General features: G+C 42.4%; 1 protein-coding gene across 2 annotated transcripts in view; it reads right to left on the bottom strand.

The window, feature by feature from the left end:
- The window catches only part of CAP2 (cyclase associated actin cytoskeleton regulatory protein 2), a 136,951-nt gene that overhangs the window by 55,142 nt on the left and 54,722 nt on the right, over positions 1-27,087 (bottom strand). For both annotated transcript variants that reach the window (XM_032861613.1, XM_032861612.1), the window contains exon 4: positions 23,520-23,597. In XM_032861613.1, coding sequence (XP_032717504.1) covers positions 23,520-23,597 — 78 coding nt within the window. The remainder of the gene's footprint in view (positions 1-23,519; positions 23,598-27,087) is intronic.

The raw sequence follows: 27,087 nt of genomic DNA, 5'->3' as shown, positions 1-27,087 counted from the left end.
TGGCCATAAACATGGCACATTGCTGTAAGATGAGGAATTTTATGTTCTCAGAACTGGTATGCCCCATTTATACTCCCTCACTCTCTGAGCAGTGTGGCACTGTGGATGGTGGCAAGATGCAGAGCTCACCCTCCCCCATCCCTTCTTCCTTTCTCCTTGTTCATTGCCAGAAGCCCTGCACTATGACAGAAGAGCCTGTCATGGAGGTGGGGTTTGTGGGCTACTTCAATAGAAGGTTCTAGGAGTCTCCAGTTCCTGAAAGTGGAGAGAAAGAGCATTTGGAACAGGGAATAGGAGGCAAGACTGGGGAGACACAGCTGTCTCCTGCTGTTCTTTCAAAATACATATGCTTTTTGGAAAAGTATGACTTTGTGAATAATTATTAGCCCCTTGGGGCATCTGGGTGGGTCAGTCGGTGAAGCATCCGACTCTTGATTTTGGCTCAGGTCATGATCTCAGGGTCCTGAGATCAAGCCCCCAGTCGTACTCGCAGCAAGGCGTTGGCTTGAGATTCTCTCTCTCGCAAATAAATAAATAAAATCTTATAAAAAAGTAATTACTAACCCTTTCAGTTATCAATTAGCCCTTTCTCAGGGTTCCTGCAAATCAACCAAGAGCAATAAAAGGGTTGACAAGAAAAGAGGACAAGTAGACGGGAGGTGGGAGCTTGCCTGGAGGGAAAAGGGTGCTGATGATGGGAGCTGAGAGAGTGAGACCCACACTCACTGTTCCCGCTGTACCCAGGGCTAGCCCTGGGCCCAGTTCTCAGGACCAGCTCCCTTGCCGTCTTGGTCCAGAGTGTCCCTGGCTATCAAGCCTGGCTGGGGGAAGCTGGTGGCACTGGTGACCAGAAGCCTGTGCCCTAGGCTGATAAAAGCCTCATCGATCACTGCAGGTTTCTGGCAAGTTCTGTGATAGGACATCTGTGAGCTCTGGTGTCTCCATCTGTGGATGGCATGTAACATTACTATGCATGTGCTCCGGCAGGACATTATGCAAACTAAGAGGTGATAAAAGCATTCTGAGATCCTTGAATTGAAAGGTTCCTTTTCCATAGCCACATTGCACGCCATCAGTATTTATGCCATTTATATTGGGACTGGGGAAGGGGAGTTCCTCAGAACTGGGAGATCTGTGTATTTTATTATTTCTATTAGCTGTTCTACTTCTCTCCAACTCTTTCCCTGCTGAACTCCTCCACAAAATGGGTACTGTCCCTGCTGTATCTGTGCTCTCACGGTAAGCAGAGATATGGGACAATAGCATTTGGATTCATTTAGAAGAATCTTCACACTAGAAAATCAGAAATGATTTTCAAAGGCAGTGAAAGAAAACTGGTTTTGGTTAAGAACCGTGTGTGTCCTGGGGCGCCTGGGTGGCTTAGCTGGTTAACAGTACGACTCATGAGGGGACCTGGGTAGCTCAGACAGTTAGGTGTCTGCCTTTGGCTCAGGTCATGATCCCAGGGTCCTGGGATCGAGTCCCGCAACGGGCTCCCAGCTCAGCAGGGAGTCTGCTTTTCCCTCTGTTTTCTCCCCTCTGCTCATGCTCATGCTCTTTCTCTCTTTCTCAAATAAAAAAAAATCTTAAAAAAAAACACAAAAAACAGTCTGACTCATGATCTCAGTTCAGGTCTGAATCTCGGGGTCATGAGTTCAAGCCCCGCACTGGGCTCCACGCTGGACATGGAGCCTATTAAAAAAAAATGTCCAAACAAAGAAACAAACAAAAAAAGAACAGTCTGTGTCCAGAGAAACAATAGGGACGTGCATCCCGAGACAATGACATAATCCTTCTTCCCCTGTACTAGGGAAAACTCCAGGCATCTACAGGCAGCTGGGGGGTCTCAGAACCACTTGCCTACTGAGTTTTCTGACTCAAAAGACAATTCTCCGGTACTGTACCAGTCAGACCTCCCTGGTCAGGCACCTGTGTGTTGCATGCGCGGGACCCAGTTCCCCATAACGCTACCCCCACACGTGACGGATACTCACAACACACACCCTCAGCCCCATATGTATTCTGTTCAGTTTTCCCATTGGTAAAACACCTGGGAACATGTTAGATCCAGATAAAAAGCAAGGTGTTTACAAACTAGTAAAGAAATATGATATTTATCCTGTCAGCTGAAATGAGCCTGACAGATGTATTTTTGGTTAAAATTAAAATTGTGAGCCGGATCACATTACCCCCGGCGAGGCCGCCAGATGCACAGTGTGTGTCTGACAAAGAGGCAGCCTGTGGTCATTTGAGCCAGGCTGAGGGTTCCAACAATTCAGGACGAGGGAGCTCATTACCAGGGCTTGCCTGAGAGGGAGGGGTCAAATGCATGGGAGCCAACTCTTGGACGTGGTACAGAAAGGATTCTCTTCTACCGTTCCCTGCCCACCAACATCTTCACTGTCAGGGCAGAGTTCTGGGAAGAAAACAAATGCATCATCCTCTTGGATCTGGGTTTGCAAAAATGGTTCTTGTCTTGGACTAGCAGACGATACATGTCCCCAGGGACATAAACACAGAAACGGTCAGTTCCTCTTACTGGGCTCACGAGACTTCTCTTCCCACCAGACTTAACACAATTCCAAATAAGAATGACTTGTATGTGTCCGGACGGTACAGAGGGGAGACACAGGAGAGAACCCAGAGGGTGACAGTCTAGGGCAAGCGCCTCTGGTTCTTTCCAGGGCCCCCTTGTCCCTAGTTAATGAGCTTGGCCCACTTCTCTTACTGACCAATGAGCTGGTGGTTCCTGAAACATGAAATGTACGGGAAAGATCTCTAACCTGCTTGGAGGGGTGGCCTTCCTGAGGGCTTTGAGCTCCAGGGGCAAGAGCTGGGGATGTGACAAAGGCTACATCAGAGGGCCCCAGCGTTCCACGCAGGCTTGAATTTCCATCTTTCCATGCCCTCTCATTATGGAGTAGTATTTGGTTCTTCCACACAGAGGCCCAAGCCTAACCATATCCATTGTAATGATGAATCCCAGTCAAACTGGATCTTTTATCTCTGCCTTATCTGCACTCCACCAAGCTGGTCTGCTGTGGGCTTTGTCTCCGCGGGGTGTGGCCACCTGCACAGCAGGGGATCTTTCCTGCACATTTCCAAGTGTTCCATGTGTACACATGACATCTTAGAGGAGTCACAAAGATTACAGAACCGTCCAGAAAAATTAGAAAAAAACCATGGAGGGGGAAAAGAAATGAAAGAGCTGCTTACTAAGTACCCTGCACTCTCGACAAGGAATTTTGGGGATGGCAGCATCCCCCCACCCCAATAAAATGACTTAAAATAGAGAAACAAGACACAACCACTGCAATATAACAAGCTTCATAAATAATAAATAAGTCAAACAGATAGAATTCACCGATTAGCAGCCTGAGTCCTACGTAACAGTTTAAAGGGGGACCTGGGGCCATCCACCTAAAGATGTCTGAGTGAGCCAATGACAACAGCTACAGAGAGGCAGAAGATACAGGTATCACTACAAAGGAATCAGGAGTGATACGAAGCTTGGCAAAACTTGGAAATACTATAAAAGAATAAAAAACCCAAAGAGGAGCACTGGCACAGACCCGGTGGTGAGTGTTATCACCTGACATGCCAGAACAACGGGCCCACGTAACGGCTGCATTACACAGATGGTAACAAGGGAGCCGTACCTACCAACCTGGTGTTAACCACTTAACTGTCTCCCCTACATTCAGATGTTGAAGTCCGAACCATGAGTACCACAGAAACATGACCATATCTGGAAGCAGGGGTGCTGCTGATGTAACTGGTTAAGACGAGGTTACTTTGGAGTAGGGTGGGCTCCTAATCCGTTCTGACTGGGGTCCTCATGAAAATGGGAAATTTGGATGCTGGGAGACACACATCCTGGGAGAATGCCATGTGAACACAAAGACATCGAGGGGATGTGTTGACTAGCTAAGGAGGACCAGGTCGCCGGCGAATCACTGGAAGCCAGGAGAGAGGTCTGGCAAAGACCCTTCCCTAGTGTGGCTCTGCCGACATCTTGATTCCGGACTTCTAGCTTCCAGGACTGTGAGACAATAAATTTCTGCTCTTTAAGCCACTCGGCCTGTGGTATTTGTTACGGCTGCCCTAGCCGACTCACACCTAGAAAATCGGAGAGAGAATTTCAAGGTTTGAAGAGCAGGCCTGCAGTGGAGTCAGGAGAGGATGGTAATGAGCACAAAATTAGGAACAGAGATAACAAAATTTCCTGACTGGAAACAGAGCTTTGGCATGGATATGATGAGAATCCGGACAGATCTGCTCAGTCGTGAGTGACTTGCTGTGCCCAAATTTCCCTTCACAGGCTTGCCTATCACTTAAAAAATATATGAAGACGAAGGCAAAGTATCAGAGTGATCACAAATAAGGAAATTGGTACTTAACGCTGTAAGGATAACAAGCAATTCGATTTCCCTCCTTAGACTTTGGGGGAGAATAGACCTGGGTGGAGAAACTATGACAAAGCCAAGAAAAAATACTTGACCAGGGTCACCTTGCTCTTTGAGGGCAGAGGAGAATATTTTAAGATTTCATGGACTTGAAACAATTGGTCATCTAAAAATAGAAACAGTGGGTCACAAAGACTCATACCCATTATGTCACTGCAGGGGATAATTAAGGCTAGACAGAGATTTAAAGATCTCTTTGAGAAACAAATGAACTGGAGTATTAAGCAAGGATTAATTAATACTCCTTTCATTAATAATGAAAACATTTGGTAAGTTAGCAAATACATTCTTGGAGCAATCAGGTATTAGCAGAACCTCAAAAGGATCTCAGATAATAACAAAGTAGGAGGGGGAACAAAAAGTCTCCTTCTGATTCCTAAAAGGGAATCAAAGTTTATTTAGTTAATAGTAGAAATAAATAGAAGCAATTAAAATGGTTTCTCTGAAATGCATTAATGTTAAGATGTTCACAAACAGACCACTTAAGGCTAGCCTTTGGCCGAGCTCAAAAAGAAACAAAGAATGTAAAATCCATGACAGAAAACGAAGCAATGAAAAGAGAAAGCAGTAAATGACCACAATAAAAGACAAAGTGACTTGGGCTTAAGGATACATCATGTCTCAAAGATAAATATGAACAGCCTGAGCTTGCTTATTAAAACAAAAAAGTAGTTGACGAGATAAAAAAATAAAATTGAGCAATCTGTTGTTGAAAAGAAATATATTTAGCACCAAGTCATTTTGATCAATGGGGTGTGGGGGGATGGTCTGAGATTTAACCCACTTAACCACAAGAGCAGAGATACTCTGGGCTTTTCCATTCGTTAGATGCAGTTTCACACATTCAAATCCTGCCTATCTTGCAAGACTGGGTCCAAGGGCCCCTTCTCCATGACGGTGTCTCCAACTTCCCCAACCCCTAGGCAGTGCTCAAGTCTGCTACCGAGGGGCCCCATCAGCTCAGCATCGATTACAGTGCATCACATCAGACGGATCTTTGGCTTTCATGAGAACTTGAGCTCCTGGAGAAAGACACTCTTGGTGTCTCTAAGCAGAGCTAGTCAAATGATGGAAACATAAATGAATGAGGAAGAGAAAGATGGACTCTTTGGGCCTCTCATTGCTTTAACACAGATGTGAAAGTATACTGTTCTGGAGAATTTTGGTTTCCCAGTGTGATGGGGGTATTACATTTGTTTAGGAAAAGGGCTTGGGGAGGGGAGGGGACTCAGATGCTGAAACAGTAAGTTGCAAGGGGCCCTGAATGAGTCCTATGGGATTGACTGCAATCTATGGGATTGACTATTTCTTTCCTGCGTGTTGACTTTGTCACAGTACCTACAATGAGAGAGTGGGGCACAGACAGGGGGACTAGCTAGGACAGTCCATTCCTATAGTGTGTGTCAGTGAGCAACGGCATTTCTCTCCTCTGTCCTTTATTCACAATGGTTTAAAGAGCAAGCTTGGAATACATTTATATTAAAAATTTTAAACCCTCTTCTCTGCACCCGCACCACCTCCCTCCTCCTCCCCCATCCTTTCTTCCTCTCTGCACTGGGGCAATGGGAAAGGAGCAAAGGTTTCAGATCCTGTAGACTCTTGTGGTCGGGGTATTGTCATTGGGTAGATGTGGGGGCTGAAGGAAAAGGAGAAGAGTCCAAAGAGCTAGGAATTTCAAGTTCAAGCGACAGATGGTTCATGGTTCCATCATTTGAGAGAAAGAATTGCGGTGGGGCACAGTTTGGTTAAAGTGTGTATGTGTGGTTCTGGACTGGGTGCACTGAGGTCCACATGCAGCATCCAGGCCTGGAGTTAAGGAGTAAAGGCCCGAGTCTGGAGGTGCCGAGTCTGGTACCATTACCACAGGGGTGATGGGTACCACCATGGAAACTGACAATACTGATCAGGGCAAGAGTGGGTTCTAGAAAATCCTCTTCTGATGATACAGAACGAAATCTTGTGGGAATACATGCAATTCAGAGGTAGAGTTAGAAAGAGAAGTCAGAAAAGAACTTAAACAAAGTAGACAACTTACAAAGAATAGAGTTTCATCTGCGAGGGAAGAAAGTACTTTGAGGAGGGTGATGGCCAGTGGTCAAATTTCCTCCAGGAAGTTGAATGGACTGAAGACAATCAGGAAGATACCAGGACACTGAGAAAGTCTTTTTTTGGTAAAATGATAAGGAGGGAAGACAGATGACAGGAGACTGAAGAGAGACAGGGAAGTGAGGACAGGAAATCAGGGAGCACAGAGTTCCTAAGAAGTTTGGAGACGAATGGGAAGGAAAGAGATGGTTTAGGTGGTCAAGGATTTTGGCAGTTTTTTTTGTTTGCTTGTTTTAAAGGAGAAAGAATCCTGATTTGATTTGCAGACCAAACAGAAGGAGCCAGTAGGGAGAAGAGGGGAATGACTGATTAGATAAGCTTCCAGAGAAATTAGGAGGTGGTCACACAAATGGGGTACTTACTATGTTACCAGATTAAAAAGAGGATTCTGAACAAAAATGGGAGGTTGCTATAGGATTGCCATAGACACAACCTACCTAAAATAGTTAATGTTTATGTCCTAAGGAACATAAAAAAAGTATGTAAGAGAAGTCGGTTGGGGGGGGGCAGCAAGAAGAAATAAATGAATGAGTAATTGCATAAACAAACTACATTCAGGACATGCCTGGACAAAGCATAGAGACAAAATCAAAATTTACAAAAGTTAAGGAAAAACTAACAGACCTAGGAAACAACCTAAACGACAGAATTAAAAATATTTTTTCACTAAAAACAGATGTCTCCCCACCACTTGTTAAATAAGGGAGACAAAGTCACTTTTAATAAACACATGCCTACTGAATCTTATTTAAGTAATACCATACAATTAGAAAAATTTTTCTTAGCAATACTATCAATAAAGAAGCAAGCCACAGCCCAACCCCTGTGTGCTTATATTTCTTCTATTTTAATTTTTATTTTTCTATCCCTACATTTCTTCTAGAACCTGATTCCTTAAATTTTTTTTTTTTTTTTGGTCCCAATTCTTCAGGATTTCTCCCCATGCTTGGCTGAGGGCATTGGGTGGTATTTGCTCTTTTTAAAGGCTGATCTGTTTGATGGTCTTCTCTAGTCAATCTTCTTTAAAAATGTAAATTATGTTTTATATACATGGGCTCAGATTTTTTTCTCAAATCAAAAAAGGAAGATACAGATCATAACAGATCTTTTGGTTATGATTAACCAAAAGTAACTCAAAAACAGAATGCCTAATCAAATCATGTCATATATAATTACTTAATACAGAATGTCTACTACAATGACAAAAACATAGATTAGGGTGATAAGAGAAAATGTAAATTTTTAGTCATGTTATATACAAAGAGCAGAAAAAGTACTTTGACACAGAACTGAGGAGAATGTGAAATGCTGTTAAGTCCTTATAGCATGGTGTTCATTACATTATTTTCTTTAGAATTTTTTTGGTTCCTTTTTTTTTTTTTTTAACAAAACCAAAAATCAGGGACAAAATGGAACGGTGGTCATCCTCTTTGAAGAGACATGAAAATTGACAGGTTCTAGAAAAAGTCAGCAAAAGTACTCTTTTTAAGTGGAAGAAATCGATCTCCAGGTCCCGATAGTAAAATAAATGTTCCACTTAGACAATCCAAACAAGATTAAAACCACATAAAGCATCTCAGAGCAACTGAATGGCTCACTGGTGAAATTTGTAGTGATATCTACTGGGAAGACCATACAAGCCAGTTATCTTGATGTTCAGGTGGGAAGAATAAAATTTAATTAGCATTTAAAGAAAAAAAAAAAAACAAAAAAAAACAAACCAAAGAGAGATGGGATGATACATTCATGCTCAGAACTGGAGAACCTTGGCTTTCTACTTTTTGGCTCTCACTGAAGGATACCAGACAAGTAATCATTCTGTGTTTTATTCCTTATCTACATGGGAATAAGTGTATTTGTTCATAACCAATCCATAGGCAGGGATAATCACGCTAAGGCCTTTCATGATGGTCTTGTTGAGTGTGAATCTCCTTTTTGCTAGAAAACACGCATTCCATAAATATGGAAAGAAGAATCTGTAAAAAGTGACTGGGGTTGACTTTCTATATATTTTTTCCACAAATACAAAGATAAGAGAAGGCTCTCAGAGTGGAAGGTTTCAAGGCCCTGAATAACCAGGGCCCCGGTGGTTTTACATGGTTTACTCACTCTGTCCTACAGAACACCTACTATCGGCACTGGGCACTGGGAGCGGGGGGTGGTCATTGCTCAGAATCACCCAATAATCACATGCTACTATCTTAGACCCTCCCTGGGACTAAGCGATTACTCACTACCTACGTCGAAAATCAAACAGATTCCGTGCAAGGGACAACGTAAGAACATGAAGACTCCATGAATATAGGGAAAACCACTAAATGGGGGGTAACCCAACTCAAAATAAAGACATAAAAAACAAATCAAAGGAAGTTAAAGTGTTTCAATGACACCTGACACAGGTGGCCCCATATCTTACAGCTCCACCCCTGCCTTCTTATTGAGTAACACCAATGATTTCCTTTCCCCCATCTTGGAGGCTACAGATGGTGGACAAAGGTACAAAGAAGAAAATGAAAGCCAAGTGGTTCAGAGGCATCATGGGCTAGAAAGTTCTAAGGTGTACAGCCACATGCTCGGCTCCCAGCTCCCTCCCCAGCTTCTAACTGATCAACCATAGGGATATTGTTGTCTTTCTCTACCCTCTTCCTTCATGTCCCTCCCATTGCTCTTCTTGGACTCCTTCCCCGCCTTAAATCTTTTTCTCTTTTATAGAAATTTTTCAAAGATTTTATATATTTATTTATTTATTTGGAGCGCATGAGCAGAGGGAGAAGCAGACTCCCCACAGAGCAGGGAGCCCGATGGGGGACTCTCATGGGATCATGACATGAGCTGAAGGCAGATGCTTAACCGACTGAGCCACCCAGGTGCCTACCCCTGCTTAAATCTTGGGAGATGGAAGAACAAAGAGAAGTTGAGAAAACCAGGGCCAAAAGAATGGTCCCACATGGATGTCTTGGTAAGTTCTCTGAAGGCTGTGATTCTTTGTTTGCTATTTTTGAAAAGGATACTTCAATCTCAAGGATCATCCTAGAGAATTACAGAAGGTTTCTGCATGTCTCTGGGCCAGAGAAATGCTGTCGAGAAAGGAAAAGAAAAGAAAAGGCAAGAACTTTCACTTTCTCACATAATGTCCTTTAAAGACGTGGATTATCCAGCATATTTCTACCAAAAAACCAAGACCCTCCAAATTCTATAAAGTCAAGCAAGATTCATTACTGATGAATCTCTACTATAGCCACCGTCAGTTTCAGATAGGTAAGTTACAATATGGACTTTTTTATGAGCTGTCTATGCAGTTAGAATTCATTTGGGACTTGTAATTAAAGTGAACAGTATATTTATGACCACTTGACAGGACTTGGAGCCACATTTTCCCATTTTAAATAATTCTAATGTTTTAGTTGTATCTGGGCTTTTATGATGTACAGTTTGTCCTGTCTGTGGTTTATTTGCTGTCAAGTTGGTAAAATATGAAGTTGCAAATGATATCCCTTTTCCTATGGGAAAACAGAATCCAATTTATGACTTTCCAAGAGGAATCCTGCACACAGTCTACCATAGGCTGTCCAGCCAAAGGAAATGATGGGACTCCTGTTGTCCGAATCACTTAAATCCAATTTGTGGGATGTGCAGCCCATTATTCTGTAGAGAGAATCCTTTGGGGCTGAGATGGGATAAAGCTGGAAATTCTGAGCTGCAGCCTCTGGTTCCAAATGCATCGTGACCAGATTCAGAGGGCTGACCGTGGACACTTATGACAACTTCACAGCCTCAAGAAAGGACCGTTTTTCACAATTACATGGAAACTCTGAACTGAGAAGAAGCCATCTAATTGGAACATTTTTCACCAGCATTTAAGTATCAGGCCAGCTGGATCTCCACAGCCTCTGTGAATTTAATCAGCTCATTCTTCCCAGAACCTATATTCTAGAATCATTGAATGCCTGAGCTACATCTGTCACCCAAATCTGGTTGTGATCATTTCTTGTCATTAAATGCTCCACACAACCCAAGAACGAACCACTCTGTGGTAGGCCTCAAAGGCACTCATTTTGTGAAAGGGTAAAGGAAGTGGTATTTTTGAAATAAAATGCCTTACCAACACTGTATCACCTGCTCTTCCTCTAACTTACCTTCCCCAAATTCCCGTTAGAAAGACTTTTTTCAAGGCTAATTCTACATGGTTGACCCACGACTTATATTTTCCAAGTTATACCCTTCAGTGGTATCTCAATCCCCACCAAACAGACCTCCACATATTGAGCTCTTTTTGGGCCTCCCTTCTGAGCAAATTAGACCTCAAATAAAATATGGTTAGGACCGGGCGCCTAGGTGGCTCAGTCGGTTAAGCATCTGCTTTCAGCTCAGGTCATGATCCCAGGGTCCTGGGATCTAGTCCCATGTTGGGATCTCTGCTCAGTGGGGAACCTGCTTCTCCCTTTCTCTCTGCCTGCCACTCCCCCTGCTTGTGCTCTCTCTCTCTCAAGTAAGTAAATAAAATCTTAAAAATATATATATAGTTAGGACCACACTTTGTCCTAAAAGCAAAGACACATCTATCTGAAGATCTTTGAAGCTCTTAGAATCTCGTTGAGGGGATGGAAGACATGCATAAAAAATAACAGGGGAATGTTTCTGAAAAAACAGAAAGTATGAAGTTCCCTGTGCTTTGACAGAAACTAGTCTACAGGCGCTCAGGAAGTTGCAAGCTATGAAGAGACCATCAGAAGGGATAGTTAGGGATGCCTGGGTGGCTCAGTCGGTTAAGCCACTGCCTTTGGCTCTCATGATCCCAGGGTCCTGGGATCGAGTCCCGCATCGGGCTCTCTGCTCAGAGGGGAGCCTCTTTCTCTCTCTGCCTCTGCCTGCCAGTCTGCCTGCTTGTGCTCTCTCTCTCTCTGACAAATAAATACATAAAATCTTAAAAAAAAGAAGGCATAGTTAGTAAGTATCTTCATAGAGGAGAGTGGGCAGGGAACCTGGAATGGTGGTCGTAGTGGGGGCAGGAGTGTGGTAACAGCTAAGACCTGTGCGAAAGACAGGAATCCGTGAATCAGGACAAACAGCAGCACTCACAACGTGGTTTTCCAAAATACATTTTCACATAGAAATGAGCTGATGGTAGGTATAGAAGTGCCAAATGCTATGATGGCTAGATAGCTGGTATTCAGTAAATGTTGGGCTAAAAAAAAAGGGGGGGGCCCAAAGAAATAAAAATGAAAGAGGGCCCGAGTACGTTAGGTGAACGGGCCGTAATAAAGATCCGAAGCAACTACTCACAGGCCAACTGATTGAATAAGTGATTCCGGATACGAACACACGAGTTCTTGCAGCAGCCAAGCTGCCAAAACCTGACAAGAACATCTTCTTCGTGTATAATTTGTAAAAAGAAATAATCATTAAAGAAGAAGTACATTCTTTTTTTTTTTTTTTTTCAGATTTTATTTATTTGAGAGATAGCATGAGTACGGGGAGGGGACAGAGGGAAGCAGGCTCCCCGTGGAGCGGGGAGCCCGATGCGGGGCTCCATCCCAGGACCCTGGGATCATGACCTGAGCCAAAAGCAGACACTTACCCAAATGAGCCCCCCAGGCGCCCTGGAAGAGGTACATTCTCTAGGTGTTTGCCACTGCAAACCCCGGTATGAAGCGGGGGAAACAATGTGGGAAAGATAAGGAAAAAAGCCTGTGTGTTTTTCTCTCTCCATGTCTGGGAAATGCATCTCCTTCAAAATAAACTGCCATTCATAAGATGCTCTCTTGCTCAAGTTAGGAGAGGGGCTAGAGGATGCAAATCGGTGAATTTTTAGCTTATTTTTCCAGCAGGGTTGACTTGCTCATGTTCAAAATTTAAGTTTTACAACCTCTGGAAGGCACTGGGCATTTCGGCTAGGATGGGTGGTACCCTGTCTTCCAGGGACGACTACGTCAACTTTATTCTGGATTATCCGCAGTGTTAGTACTTAGGGAAGCCCCTGCATTTTCAATTAAGAGCCAACTGCACAAATTAGAAGTACTGCACAGTGAAGCTTAAATCTAGCCCTCTCGCTCGTCAGTGCACATAATCACTAATATCAAATGATGGTTTTATCATGTGATCCGTCCCCCGGCACATACGAATATAGAACATGACCATAAAAAGTAATGGCCCATGCCCTCTGCAGAGTAATTTATGACGGCGTGCCCAGACTGGAATGCCAGCTGCAGTTACCTTCTCCCTGTCCACTCTGTCCACACACACAGCCTGGGACATGCTGACAGAAGCAGGGTCTTGCAAAGGGGGCTCCCGCCCAGACTCCTGAAACCGTGAGCAATGGCAAATCTGCAAGCCGAGACACTTGTGGCTTTTTAAAGGATCTGTCAAATGACTCAACCACTTCTTTTTAAATTAATTTCTGATTCAAGTACTATAAGAAAAGCCTGCAAGGTTTTTTGTTTTTGTTTTTTTCCCAGCAGATTTATGGTGACTAGCAACCAAATATTTATTTATTTATTTGACAGAAAGAAAGAGCAAGAGAAGGAACACAAGCAGGGGGTGTGGGGGAGGGAGAAGCAGGCCTCCCGCTGAGCGGGGAGCCCAATGCAGGGCTTGATCCCAGGACCCTGAGATCATGACCTGAGCCAAAGGCAGACACTTAAGGACTGAGCCACCCAGGCGCCCCAGCAATCAAATATTTAGCTTCACAATGGGGAATGGTAAATAGTAACTATTTCATTAAAGATGCAAAGTGATCCCAACACTGGACAGAAGGAGAATGAAACATTTCTCTGGACATACACAGAGTTCTGGCCTTGATGGAGAATTTGCCTTCAAGGCAGTCTGGAATGGCACAAACTTCATATGAAATAGTTGATAAAACAAAGGACTGTTATCCTTCTTTATTAACCTTTACCCCTCAGATAATCCCCCAAATCCCCTGTGTGTGATAACCACCTCACTTCCTTTGGGCAGCCATTCATTATCTAATTCATGTCTTACACAAAGAGAGATGAGCTAATGTGCCTTATCAGATTAAAAAAAAAAAGTCACCATGAGTGATGTCCAACAGGACAGGATCTTAGCAAATCCTTTCTGCCTCCAAAGTCCTGGGTTTCTAAATACCTTTAAAGCTACTAACTCACAGGCCCATTCACAGCTTTATGTTGCTAAAATAAACAGTCTGGGCAGAAGAATGACAGAATTACTCTCCTTTCTGATTATCCTCCTCTCTGCATCCTGATAACTAATGATTAGCTTTCCTGTGGGCATTCAGCACTGACTGGGTAGCTTCAGGCTGTCACCTCAAGCAGACCCTGATGATATCACACAAACCTCTTCCTCCCCTTCCTTTCCTGGTGTTCTATTTCTTGTGAACCGGCATCCATATCCAGACTTCACACGTGCTGGCTGGGTTGGGAGGGGCAGTGGTGCTAATTACCGGGTTAATTTTCTTGCCATGGAAAGGCTCACACGGAAAGCAAAGGCTTCTTTTTGCCCCCACTTCTCCACTTACAACACAAAATGCAACTCAGAAAGCTGCTGGTTACAAGAAAGCAACCTGGAGGGTACCAGCAAGCAATGAAGTTTTTAGTTGGAAGATTTTAGCTGGACTTACGTCTACATGCTTCTCCAGAGATTAAAAGCATATATTGCCTATGGTCGCCTTTGAGTTCGTAGTGAAGAGAGAACCCGGTCGATTTAGCAACATCAAAAAGAGCAGAAATTTATGCATATTTATAAAATGTGAATATAGAGTTAATTTGGAAAAGGCTATAGGGTAAGCCGCTGATTAGATTCTAAAGCGTTCCTCCACCCAGGTCACATGGGGAGACACCACTACTCAATGAAAACATAGCTGAGTTTGATACAAAGAATAGAAAGTTTTTATATCTTTTATTTATTTCTCTTCTGGCTTTTTTTCTATTTTCAAGATAAATGTAGAATTGCATATTAAAAGTCCACTGAAAATACTTGCTTGGCACATATTAAAAATGGTTACTCAGCAGAATATTTTCTTGATGTCTTGATTTCTAAATGTCCTCGGGGTGGGAGGAGCTTTATAGCAATATTTTAAAGCAGGCATTCATTTTACATTAGGGCCAGAATTACTTTATTGCATTATGTTATCTGTCATATGCCCCCTAACAATAGAACTTAGCAGCATTAATCATGGTCAAATCTCTCAAGAAAAATCAAGCAACTTCGATTGAGCAACGTGGTGACATTTTCTGGGCATGGACTTAGGGAATACTTGTGAGCCTGGCATTGTTCACTCGTTTGCTTTTCTTTTATAATTTCCAGACTTGCCACCAGCACCACCTAATTCACCCAAGGCATGCTCTGAGATCAAAGTCACATAACTGTTCTGTTTGGCCTTTTAGAATATCGGACCATAATTTGACACCTTGTAGTTAGGGTAAAACACTACAGAGGAAAAAGGATGAAATCAGTCTAATAAAAAAAACCTTTAAGATATTTACGTACATGTATCTACATCTTTAGCTCTCTCTATATATATCCAGATACAATAAAAACATCTGAAAGTTTACTTGTCCTTCTTTGGATGGTTACTAGGGGATTAATTTGGAAAAACCCAAATGAGTGTTTGGGAAGACAATATTTTCCCACTGAGCTAGACTTCATGTTAGCCAAACCAAGTTACTCATGCTGGCTGATTGGCTAGACAACCCCCAAACCTATGAATTCTTCCTTCCTGGCATACAGGGTGATGACATTTCCCCAGCATCCCTTGGAGCGAGGAATGGTCAGGGAACTGAATGAAGGTGGAGGTGACATATGCTCCTTCCAGGCCTAGCCCATCAAACCTTCCCAGGAATGGTCCAGCCTTCTCCTTTCCAATTTAATGGCTGAGGATCTACAGGAGGTGGGACCACAAGATAAAAGAAACTAGGATCCCTGAATGACCGTGTAGAAAACTATCAGCCAAAACCACCAGAGTAGACCTCTCATGAGCAAGAAAAAAATGTCCACTATAGTATGTCTCTGAGATTTGGGGACTATTTTCTAAAGTGGTTGGACTCCCTTGACTAACACCAAATTCTTCTACTCAGTCCCCTGACACTCCCATGCTTTTTCTCATTTAATTCTCACAATTCCTCTCTGAAGTAGCAATGATCATCCCCATTTTATTTCTTATTTTTTTTAAGTAGGCTCCACACCCAATGTGGGGCTCGAACTCATGACCCTGAGATCAAGAGTCCACATGCTCTACCAACGGAGCCAGCCAGAAGCTCCCCGCATTTTAAAGAGAAGGAAACATGCGCTGAGTTTAACTTTCTCTTCCCTCAGGTGGGCAACTTAACACGCTGGTTTGGTTAGAATGGCTCAGCGTAAACATAATGTAGGCTCTACCAGATTAGTTTGCTGGTGGTCACTCAGAAAGAGTAGATTCTCCAATTTAAGGAGACGCTGATGAATTTATCTTGCATTTGGATTTAGATTGCTAATGAGTAGATCCACGTCCAAAGTTTCTACTGCTGATGACCCTCACAAATTAATACGTTTTATGAAAGCCTCAAATATATTTATACCCACTAGCAATCTGGATCTGTCATACACCATGTAATTATCTAAAGTCCTAAGGTTACTACACTAAGCTTTCCTGCTTAGTTTAAGATGAACAAGTTATTAACATATTAGATTCCTTCTTCATGTGTTAAAAAAATCCGTTAAGTGACAGGTACTTGCCTGGCTCAGTCGGTTAAGTGTTTGCCTTTGGCTCAGGTTGTGACCTCAAGGACCTTTCCCTCTGCCCCTCCCCCTGCTCATGCTCACTCACTCTGTCTCTCTCTCTCAAATAAATAAATACAATCTTAAAAAAAAAAAGAAAATCCATTAAATGAGTGCTTTAAGCAGAACACAAGGTGGGGCCACGTATATTCACTGGAGCAGTGGCCAGAAGAGTCATCTCCCTTTCCTTCTAATTTTCAGACTGTATAAACAATGAAAAGACAAATCATCAGTTCTAGATTCCTGCTCTATACATATTTCCTTTCAAAGTGCAAGTCCAAATAGAGATAGAAAAGAAAAGCAATTAGAAGAAATTCTCTCTCTCTCTTTTACTACCAGAGGCACAAAAAACCCAGACTTCCTGGTCTTTTCAATAGAATAAAATCCATAGTGGCAGTCAATGACTATAAGCCATGTTCCCTGACCTTGGAAACTTAAGAGTTAATTTTTTTCCCATGTACTGATGGACATCAATTCCATTTGAGTACACTTACACACACACACACACACACACACACACACACACACACACACATTTCATTGTCCGGTCTTAGTAGCATGAGAAATGTTGGAGAAAATAAGGAAAGTATATCTGGGAGGGAACAAGAATGCCTACTGTAGTTACCCACAGCAGCTACAGTTCACCACCCCACTGCTTACCAAATGCTCCTGCAAGTTAACCAGGCCTACAGCTGGGAGGGCAACCTCCTGGCAAGCCTGTGGTGATAGCCTTCCTTGAGGGTGATACCTATGCATGGCTTCAGAGGCACTGGTCTACTGGAAATTATATTTTCAGTTCAGGGCAGAGTTTTGGGGTCACCCAGAGTGGAGATGATTAAAGCTCATGTTTCACATCTCTCCCAGGTAATGTGAGATGTTTCAATGCCAAAAAAACCCCACATCTCCCAATTCAAATTGAGGTCTTCTAAGGTTTTATTTTGACACACATCTCCTATAAATGACTGTGCAGGGTGGTTCTTCTTGCGTGTGGTGTCTGTGAACAGGGCTTTGTATGGTGAGTAAGGGAATAGGCCCACGACTAGGTCTGGTGGCCTGGTCATTAACGTGTCCCTGAACTTTGTTTTTCATGCTTGTGAGTTAGAAATCACATATTTTCCCTTGGACAGCTACATACAGAAGAATGGAAATCAACCATTCTCTGACACCATACACAAAGATGAACTCAGAATGGATGAAAGACCTCAGTAGGAGATAGGAATCCATCAAACTCCTAGATGAGAACACAGGCCTCTTCAACATTAGCCACAGCAACTTCTTTCAAGATGCATCTCCAAAGGCAAGGGAAACAAAAGTGAAAATGAACTTTTGGGACTTGTTCAAGATAAAAAGTTTCTGCACAGCAAAGGAAACAGTCAACAAAAAAAGAATGGGAGAAGATATTTGCAAATGACACTACAGACAAAGGGCTGATAGCCACAAGATCTATAAAGAACTTGTCAACCTCAACACCCACAAAACAAATAATCAAGTCAAAAAATGGGCAGAAGACATGAACAGACACTTCTCAAAAGAAGACATACAACTGGCTAATAGACACAGGAAAAAATGTTCATCATCACTAGCCATCAGGGAGATTCAAATCAAAAGCGCACTGAGTTACCACCTTACACCAGTTAGAATGGCAGAAATTGACAAAGCAAGAAACAACAAGTGTTGGTGAGGATGTGGAGAAAGGGGAACCCTCTTACGCTGTTGGTGGGAATGCAAGCTGGTGCAGCCACTTTGGAAAACAGTGTGGAGGTTCCTCAAAAAATTAAAAATAGAGCTACCCTACGACCCTGCAATTGCATTACTGGGTATTTACCCCAAAGATACAGATGTAGTGAAAAGAAGGGCCATATGCACCCCAGTGTTCATAGCAGCAATGGCCACAACAGCCAAACTGTGGAAAGAGCTGAGATGCCCTTCAACAGACGAATGGATAAAGAAGATGTGGTCCATATATACAATGGAAAATTACACAGCCATCAGAAAGGATGAATACCCAACTTTTGCATCAACATGGATGGGACTGGAGGAGACTATGCTAAGTGAAATAAGTCAAGCAGAGAAAGTCAATCATATGGTTTCACTTATTTGTGGAACATAAGTAATAGTACGGAGGACATTAGAAGGAAGGGAAAAATGAAGGCGGGGGTGGAAATTGGAGGGGGAGAAGAACCATGAGAGACTATGAACTTCAGGAAACACACTGAGGTTTTAGAGGGGAGAGGGGTTGGGAGATGGGTTAGCCCAGTGATGGGTATTAAGGAGGGCACGGATTGCAGGGAGCACTGGTGTTATATGCAAACAATGAATCATGGAACACTACATCAAAAACTAATGATGTACTGTATGGTGACTAACATAACACAATAAAATATATATACACACACATACATACACACATATATAAACATAAAAAAATAGTACTAATCAACTATGATGCCCCTGGAGATATGCTACAGGGAATCCATAGTATTCTTTCCTCAAACAATAAAGTAGTTAAAAAAAAAATATATATATATACATGAAATAACATATTTTCCCTTCCCGATGCCTGAAGCTCCTACTAAAGATTCATTCTCTACCATTTTCTCCTGGATCCCTATTACAACTCTAAGGAAATAAATACAGGAGTCATTACTTAGTAACTCAGCCAGTAGAAAGTAAGCCACCTTGTAACAGCCATGTAGTGGGGGTAAGAAATAAGCCACTGCTGTTGTGAGTCACTAGGATTTTAAAGATGTCTGTTACTGTCGCATAACCCTGCCTGCTTTGATACGGAAATGTCAGGAGGAAAGAGCAAAGGTTGGATATTTGACTACTACAGGATTTTGTGCTTGTGAGGATGTCCGGTGGTGATGTCTACCTTCTTGCTGTTCACAGTTTAGCAACAAACGACCAGCATTACCATTACCTAGGAGCTGGCTAGAAATGCGGACTCTCAGGTCCTACCCCAGATCTACTAAACCAGACTTTGCCCTTCAACAAGACCTTCAGGTAATTCCAAGGAAGATTAAAGTTTGAGAATTAGTGACCAAGAGACAACTGGAAATGAGAGCCTGAAGCATCTAAAATAAATTTGAGCTAGAGGAGGTAACTGAGTGCAACCCACCTTCCACAGGTTTCTCAGGTGTGTGGTCCCTGGACAGGTACGTCACCATCACATAGGAACTTTTTAAAGAAATGCGGATGCTTGGGTCTCAACCAAGAGCTCCTGAATCAGAACCTACGAAAGGGGCCCAGAAATCTGTGTTTTAACAACCCCAGATGTGATTCTCATACACACTAACGTTTGGGAGCTACTGCCACAAACCAGAGAATTAAAATTACAGGAGTTATTATTCTCCTAAAAGAAGGAAGGGAGGAAGATGTGGATGGGTATCACATCATTGCTATGAGAAATTCCACCTGTTCACAGTGATTTCCTTTATGCTGTATCTTCTAGAACGCACATGGGGAAAATCCAGGCCTGGCTGTGGACTATGATAGTCACCACTGCTGACCTCTCCAGTCTGCTTTTGTGTCTAGTGGACGTGCTAGGGCAGTGCTGTGGATAAAGATGCAGGAGACCACAATAGCCAAACTATGGAGAGAACCTAGATGTCCACCAACAGATGAGTGGATAAAGAAGATGTGGTCCATATATACAGTGGAATACTATGCAGCCATCAAAAGAAATGAAATCTTGCCATTTGCGATGACGTGGATGGAACTAGAGCAAAATAAGTCAGTCAGAGAAAGACAATTATCATATGATCTCCCTGATATCAGGAAGTGGAGATGCAACGTGGGGGGCTTGGGGGGTAGGAAAAGAATAAATGAAACAAGAAGGGATCGGGAGGGAGACAAATCATAAGAGATTCTTTTTTTTTTTTTTTTTTGACCTCATTGTTTTTTATTTATTTATTTATTTATTTATTTATTTTTAAGATTTTTATTTATTTGACAGATCACGAGTAGGCAGAGAGGCAGGCAGAGAGAGAGAGGAGGAGGAGGCAGGCTCCCTGCTGAGCAGAGAGCCCGATGTGAGGCTCGATCCCAGGACCCCGGGATCATGACCCGAGCCGAAGGCAGAGGCTTTAACCACTGAGCCACCCAGGCGCCCCATAAGAGATTCTTAATCTCACAAAACAGAGGGTTGCCAGGGGGAGATGGGGAGGGAGAGGGTGGTTGGGTTATGGACATTGGGGAGGGTATGTGCTATGGTGAGTGCTGTGAAGTGTGTAAACCTGGTGATTCACAGACGTGTACCCCTAATTAGCCTAAGGGCTAATAATACATTATATGCTTATAAAAAATAAAATAATAAAATAAATAAAATAAAAAAATTATTAAAAAAAAGATGTAGGGGACAGAAATGGAGGTGGACATCCAAAAATGGCTTCGCATTGTGCCACCCTGGGCCTGCTGGAGCACTGTGGTGAGTGCTATAGAAAACACTTCCTGGGTGCGAGCCCCCTTTTACCAAGAAAGCAGTAGCGTAAGAAGGGGGAACTACAGTGGCTACACCCAGGAATCTGTACAGCCACACGTGTCCCCAACTACAGCTCGTTTGGGGAAGCCACGATTCTACTGCATTCATTTGTGTGCTCACGTGTCCTCATTCACCCAATATTTAATGAGTGACTTTTTTTTTTTTTTTAAAGATTTTATTTATTTATTTGACAGACAGAGATCACAAGCAGGGAGAGAGAGAGGAGGAAGCAGGCTCTCCGCAGTGCAGAGAGCCCGATGTGGGGCTCGATCCCAGGATCCCGGGATCATGACCTGAGGCGAAGGCAGAGGCTTTAACCCGCTGAGCCACCCAGGAGCCCCTAATGAGTGACTTCTAGGTGCAAGGTCTGCAAGGCCAATGGAGAGGTCTCTCTAGAAAAGAGTGGGCAGGCCATCAGCAAGGAAAGTCACAGTTCTCCCCTCCGTCTAAGACTCCCAGTGATGCACTGAAGTCATGTCTCCCATTTTAATCACAGGAAAGCTGCGCTAGGGCTGTACCTAGAATGCACTACATTGTGATTTTTCCAGTTTCACTGTTCTCTTTTGCAAAGGGGGAAGAAAAAGCAGGGATTGAGAAGGCCAGGGAGGGAAAAGAAGCCATAGCAGAGCACACGATCTCACCATCCTTACAAAGCTGCCTGCCGGGGCTGCGTGCTGACTCCCCATGTCACACGAGGGAAGTGACAGATCCACGGAAGCTCTGGCTGCAAGTATGAATTTCCCGAGAAGCCCACAAAACCCTCAAGGCCAAGATCACGCCTCAGACCAATCAAACCAGACCCTTCTGAAGTGAGATCCATGAGCTGCTATTTTAAAAAAATGTTCTGGGTGATTCCACTGTACGACAGCTGTTCCAGGGAGGGCTGGGGGTCTCGGGTCTTGCCCCCATCCTCCCCTGAAAGTCAAAGCCCTAGTTTCTCAAGATCCTCAGCAAAACTTTTTCATTTCGGGAGTTTGTTTCAGAATTTAAAGGGAGCTAGTCAACTTAAGCTATTATATTATAATAAATATCCAACTATCTTTTTCTTTCCCACTAATTTTTTTTCCCAAAGAAGATGTACTAATTTATCGCCCATCACCAGCATAGCATGACACCTCCCGTCTTCCCCATTCTTAACATATGACATTGTCAGACTTTTCGGTGTTTGCCATCCCAGTGAGAATGCTGCGGTATTTCCCTGGGGCTTATAGTTTCTGTTATGGTGCAAGAAATTAACCACAGATGTAGTGGCTTTGTAACAACACAAGTATATGATTTTCCGGTTCTGAAAGACAGAGGTCCAAAATGGGTCTCAAATCAAGGGGTCAACAAGACTGCATTCCTTTGAGGGGTTCTACAGGTGAATGTCTTTCCTTGCTTTTTCTAGCTTCTACAGTTTCCTTATTCCTTGCCTTGTGGACCCTCCCTCCATCTCCGAAGCCTGCAGCATGACGTCAGATTTCTGACTCTGACTCTTCTCCTGGTTCTACTCCACAGAGCAGGACCCTTACGATTACATAAAGCCCACACCAATAATCCAGGATAATCTCCCCATCTCAAGGTCAGCTGATGAGCAAACTTAATTTCTCCATTGCATCGTAACAAATGTAACTGCAATTTCTGGGGACTCCAATTATCATTCAGATAGTTTGTCACCAAACTTCAGAATCAGAATATTTAGTCAAAACAAGAATTCTTTTTTTTTCTTATTTAGCAATGTATACTGGTCATAGATCTACTTCTTAATGGATAATTTCATTTACAACCCTATCGGCAATGTCAAAATATTGTTATCATGAAGCCTTGGTAGAGAGCATGATGGGGTTATTTACACAATGTGATGTCTGTAGTTTGGGCCAGGTGGGGAGTGGGGGGCACTGGGTTTAGAAAGTGGGAAGTTTATAATGGCCTGGGGAATGGGAAGGACCCCTGCCAACCACCACTTTGCTCTTAATATCCACCACTATGTTTATATTAAAGTTTACTCTGGGCCTTATGTGGCAATATGATAGTAGGTTAAAAGTTGTTAGAAACTGCACGGACTCTCTCTAGATGACCCACATGCACAATACATTTAAGAAGCACTGGCTTAGCCTATCCACTCTACGAAATAGTAGCTAACCAAATCCATACATGCAGTTTACAGATAATGAGAGATGTGAATAAGTTTTGATGACAAAATAGCACAAAATGTGAACTAAAAAGTAGTAAATACTTCCTTGGTTATAAAATGGTTGTGAGACTAGTAAAAAGAACAGGCTACATTCTCTTTTATGGCTAGTACTCCACGGTGTCTGTCTGTCCGTCCGTCCATCCACCCATCCATCCATCCAATTATCTATCTCATCACATCTTCTTTATCACGGTGCCAGAGGGAAACTACACTTAATCGTGGTGATCACTGCGTAATGCATAGAACTGTCGATTCACCGGGTCCTACACGTGAAACCAATATAACACCGTATATGTCAACTATATTTCAATAAAAGAAAAATAATGGGCTGCAGATGACATAAATGAATTGACCTTTTAAACAGGTGATATTACAGTAGGAATTTGACCACAATAAGATGACGAAGCAGAAGGAATGTTCCACACCATGACCTCGATTAGAAACGTATCTACGTGCTATAGAACTCATCTCGGGCGTGAAATGGTTCTGCTCCCTCCTTGTTGTCTGTCTCTCACTACTGCCTGTTCTCTAGGCAGCCCTGCCTCTCCACATACACTCTTACCTCTTGGGGTTGTTGGAACTGCGAAGCCATCAGAAGGAACGCCCGCTGGGCCTGGAAGGCGCTGTGCACCATCTCCGCCTGGGAACAAAGGAGACGAAGGAAGTTTAGACGTTTGAGCTTCAGAACAAAGAATGACCATATGATCCAGCAAATCTCTCCCTAGGTACACACCCCAAACTGAAAACCGACGTCCACACAAAGCCTTGCTACTGGATATTTGCGGTAGCATTATTCACGATAGTTGAGATGGAGAAACAACCAGATTGTTCATCACGGGATGAACGGACAAACAAAATGTGATATATCCATACAATGGGATGTTACGTGGCATTAAAAAGAGGCGAAGTGCTGATACGTGCCACCGTGCGGGTGACCCTTGAAAACATGCTGAGTGAAGGAAGCCGGTCAAAAAAAACCACATGTGTATGAGTCCATTGATATGAAATGTCCAGAATAAGCAAATCTACAGAGACAGAAAGGACACTTGTGCTTGCCTGGGGCTGGTGGGAGAGAGGAATGGAGTACGAGGTTTCTTTTGGGGGTGAGGTGGGAAGCAGAGACTGCTGATGGTTTTACAGCTTGGGGCATCTACTAAAATACCACTGAACTGTTCACCTTAAAAGAGTGAATGTTATTCTGCGGGAATGACCTCTCAATAAAGCTGCCGAAAAAGGTCTGAGCCCCAATCGCAATTATTTTCAAAGGGTACTTCTCCTGTCTCTGTTTGCAGTGTGCCCAAACCTCTTCTATGCCTTCTGCTGGAAAGGAAGTTGTCCCTTAAATCGTCCCCAGACACCTGTGTTCACTGTGAGCCAGTGGCTTCTCCAATTATTAAGACAGATCTAGAGATTTTAGCACTACCTGGACTGAGCACCCCCCCCCCAGAAAGGAGCCAGGCGGGAGAGTGTATTTCAAATAACACAGTACCTTCACTATTAATGCTTTACTTTTTCAAATTTAAAAAGTTACAGAAGAGGACCAAGAAGAAAAGGATTCCAGATTTTTGTATCACACACAAGTGACCATTTTGGCACCCTTTTTCTAGTTCTTAAGAAAATTCACATAGCTATTTTCTTAAGACAAAGCACAAGGATTTAGAATAATTTTTAAAGGCAGAAAGTTACAAATATTAAGGTTTAAAAAAGTCTCACATCTATAATCTTTATTAAAAATAGATGAACACCACTGTGCCATCTTTTAAGATATATATGCATAGAGACCTTTAAAAGATGGGACCATACCCAAGGTACTCTTTTTTAAAATAAAAAGTATACATTTTAATTATGGTTGAATAGTAGAGATGAAAGAGACAGAATTGGTAAATTAGAAGTTTCTGCACTATAATAATTATTAAGTTCTAAATGATCATTCCAAGGGAAAAATATATATAGAAATTTATATATAAGTATGTAAATATATATAATATTAAGAGATTGGAATAATTATGTATTTGCATTTTAAATTACATGGTATCATTTTAGACAGTATTTTAGACAGTATTGATTGGCTCCTTACTGGCAAAGATAAGAATATAAGTACATTCCTATGTTTTTTCCTATTTCTGATATCCTATCTTCCATATTTTTGAGTTATTATTTTTATTTTGATCAATTAAATAGCATTCATAGCCTAGCTGGAACATGAATCCACAGACTCTAGGACAGGGGCTCCATTTAAATACACCTCGTGGTTCTTACCAGTCATTTTACCATGATTTCTCCATTTCTGGATTATTCTGAGATTTTTTATTGGCCGAACCTCATTATCAATTCTTTTTTTTCAAAAAGATCTCAAAGTTGCTTTTAGTTCTTTAGGTCTGGACACGTCTCCCTGTCGTCTTTCTATTTTAACAGCATCTGTGCTGAATGGAACCTCCTTGGGTAACATTCTTCATCCATTTTCAGATAACCCGGCACTAAATGTACCAACAGAGAAATCTGAAGCCAGCTGGTTTTTTTGTTTTTTTTTTTCTCTCTCTTGCAGAAAATTGGCTTTTTCTAGTTTGACACCTGAAGAATTATTTCTTTATCCTTGGGGTTTAACAGCTTAGCCATGATGTGTTTGGGTTTTGAGCATTCTATATTATATCTGCTGGAGTAGGCTTGGCCCTCATTCATTTCTAGGAAAATTTTTCTTTTATCTTTCAAGATACCTCTGTTCCATTTGTTAGAATCTCTCTTCAGGGACTCCAATTATTATCTTCAGATCGTGTGATGTTTGAGTGTCTTCTTATCTTCTACATGCTCTCTCTGCCTTCAATTTCTTTGTCTTCATCTGTATTTACTGTGATCACATGAATACGGTTCTCTACTGTGAGTGAACAGATTTCCAACAGGATCTCTTATACATTCACCTAATCTACGTATCATTTCTGTATGGATGTCATTTTTGTTCTTCATTTGTTAGACCTTCAACTTCTCTTGCATTTCACTCCCACCAAAGTTTTATCACCTTGTCTTTAAGCTATTTATTTATTTATTTATTTATTAAAGATTTTATTTATTTACTTGACAGAGATCACAAGTAGGCAGAGAGGCAGGCAGAGAGAGAGAGAGAGGAAGCAGGCTCCCCGCTGAGCAGAGAGCCCGATGAGGGGCTCGATGCCAGGACCCCGGGATCACAACCTGAGCTGAAGGCAGAGGCTTTAACCCACTGAACCACCCACGTGCCTCGTCTTTAAGCTATTTAAAAATACATTTATACTCTCATTAATTCTGAGTGTGTAAGTTATGCTCTAATTAAGCCATTTTGAGGAATCTGTTTCTGTTCCTTACGTTCCATTTTCTCTGAGCGTGAGCCGATGCCTTCCTTTCGCATGCAATGTTCCTTTCTTACACACTACTTCTGGCTGCCATGAAGGTGTGTCCATGAGTCCTTCACTACCATATTGTGGGTTTCTTTATTTTCCCTTTCAATCAAGGGTTTGTGCTCTATCAAACTCTTTAAGGGCCTGATGGACTGGGACAGGAGAGGGATGGCTCAGTGAGGAGATGTCCAGTTTTTGAGAATTTGGACGCTACTCAATCTTCTGGTTGTATTTTGAATATCCTAAACAACGATTCACTCCACATCTTGGCTATTGTAAATAACGTTTTGATGAACATAGGGGTGAATGTGTCTTTTTGGAAATTACTGTCTTCATTTCCTTTGGATAGATACCTAGAAGGGAAGTTGCTGGATCATATGACAGTTCTATTTTTAATTTTTTGAGGAAACGCCATACTGTTTTCCACAGTGGCTACACCAATTTATATTCCCATCAACAGCACACAAGGGTTCCCTTTATATCCACATCCTTGCCAACACCTCTTATTTCTTGTTTTTTTTTTTTTTTTTTTTGATAATAGACATTTTGACAGGTGTGAGGTGATATCTGGTGGATTTGGTTTGCATTTTATTCGTGGCTAGTAATGCCGAGCATCTTTTCATATGCCTGTTGGAAGTCTGTATTTCTTTAGAAAATTACTGTATTCAAGACCTCCACCCATTTTTTAATCAGATATTTTTTGATAGTGCGTTCCATGAGTTTTTTTTTAATATATTTTGGGGATGAACCCCTTGTTTGATA

Source organism: Lontra canadensis, unplaced genomic scaffold (assembly GCF_010015895.1).
Source record: "Lontra canadensis isolate GAN:19392208 unplaced genomic scaffold, GSC_riverotter_1.0 scaffold21, whole genome shotgun sequence".
NCBI classification, from domain to species: domain Eukaryota; kingdom Metazoa; phylum Chordata; class Mammalia; order Carnivora; family Mustelidae; genus Lontra; species Lontra canadensis.
This window is presented reverse-complemented; position numbering and strand designations above follow the sequence as displayed.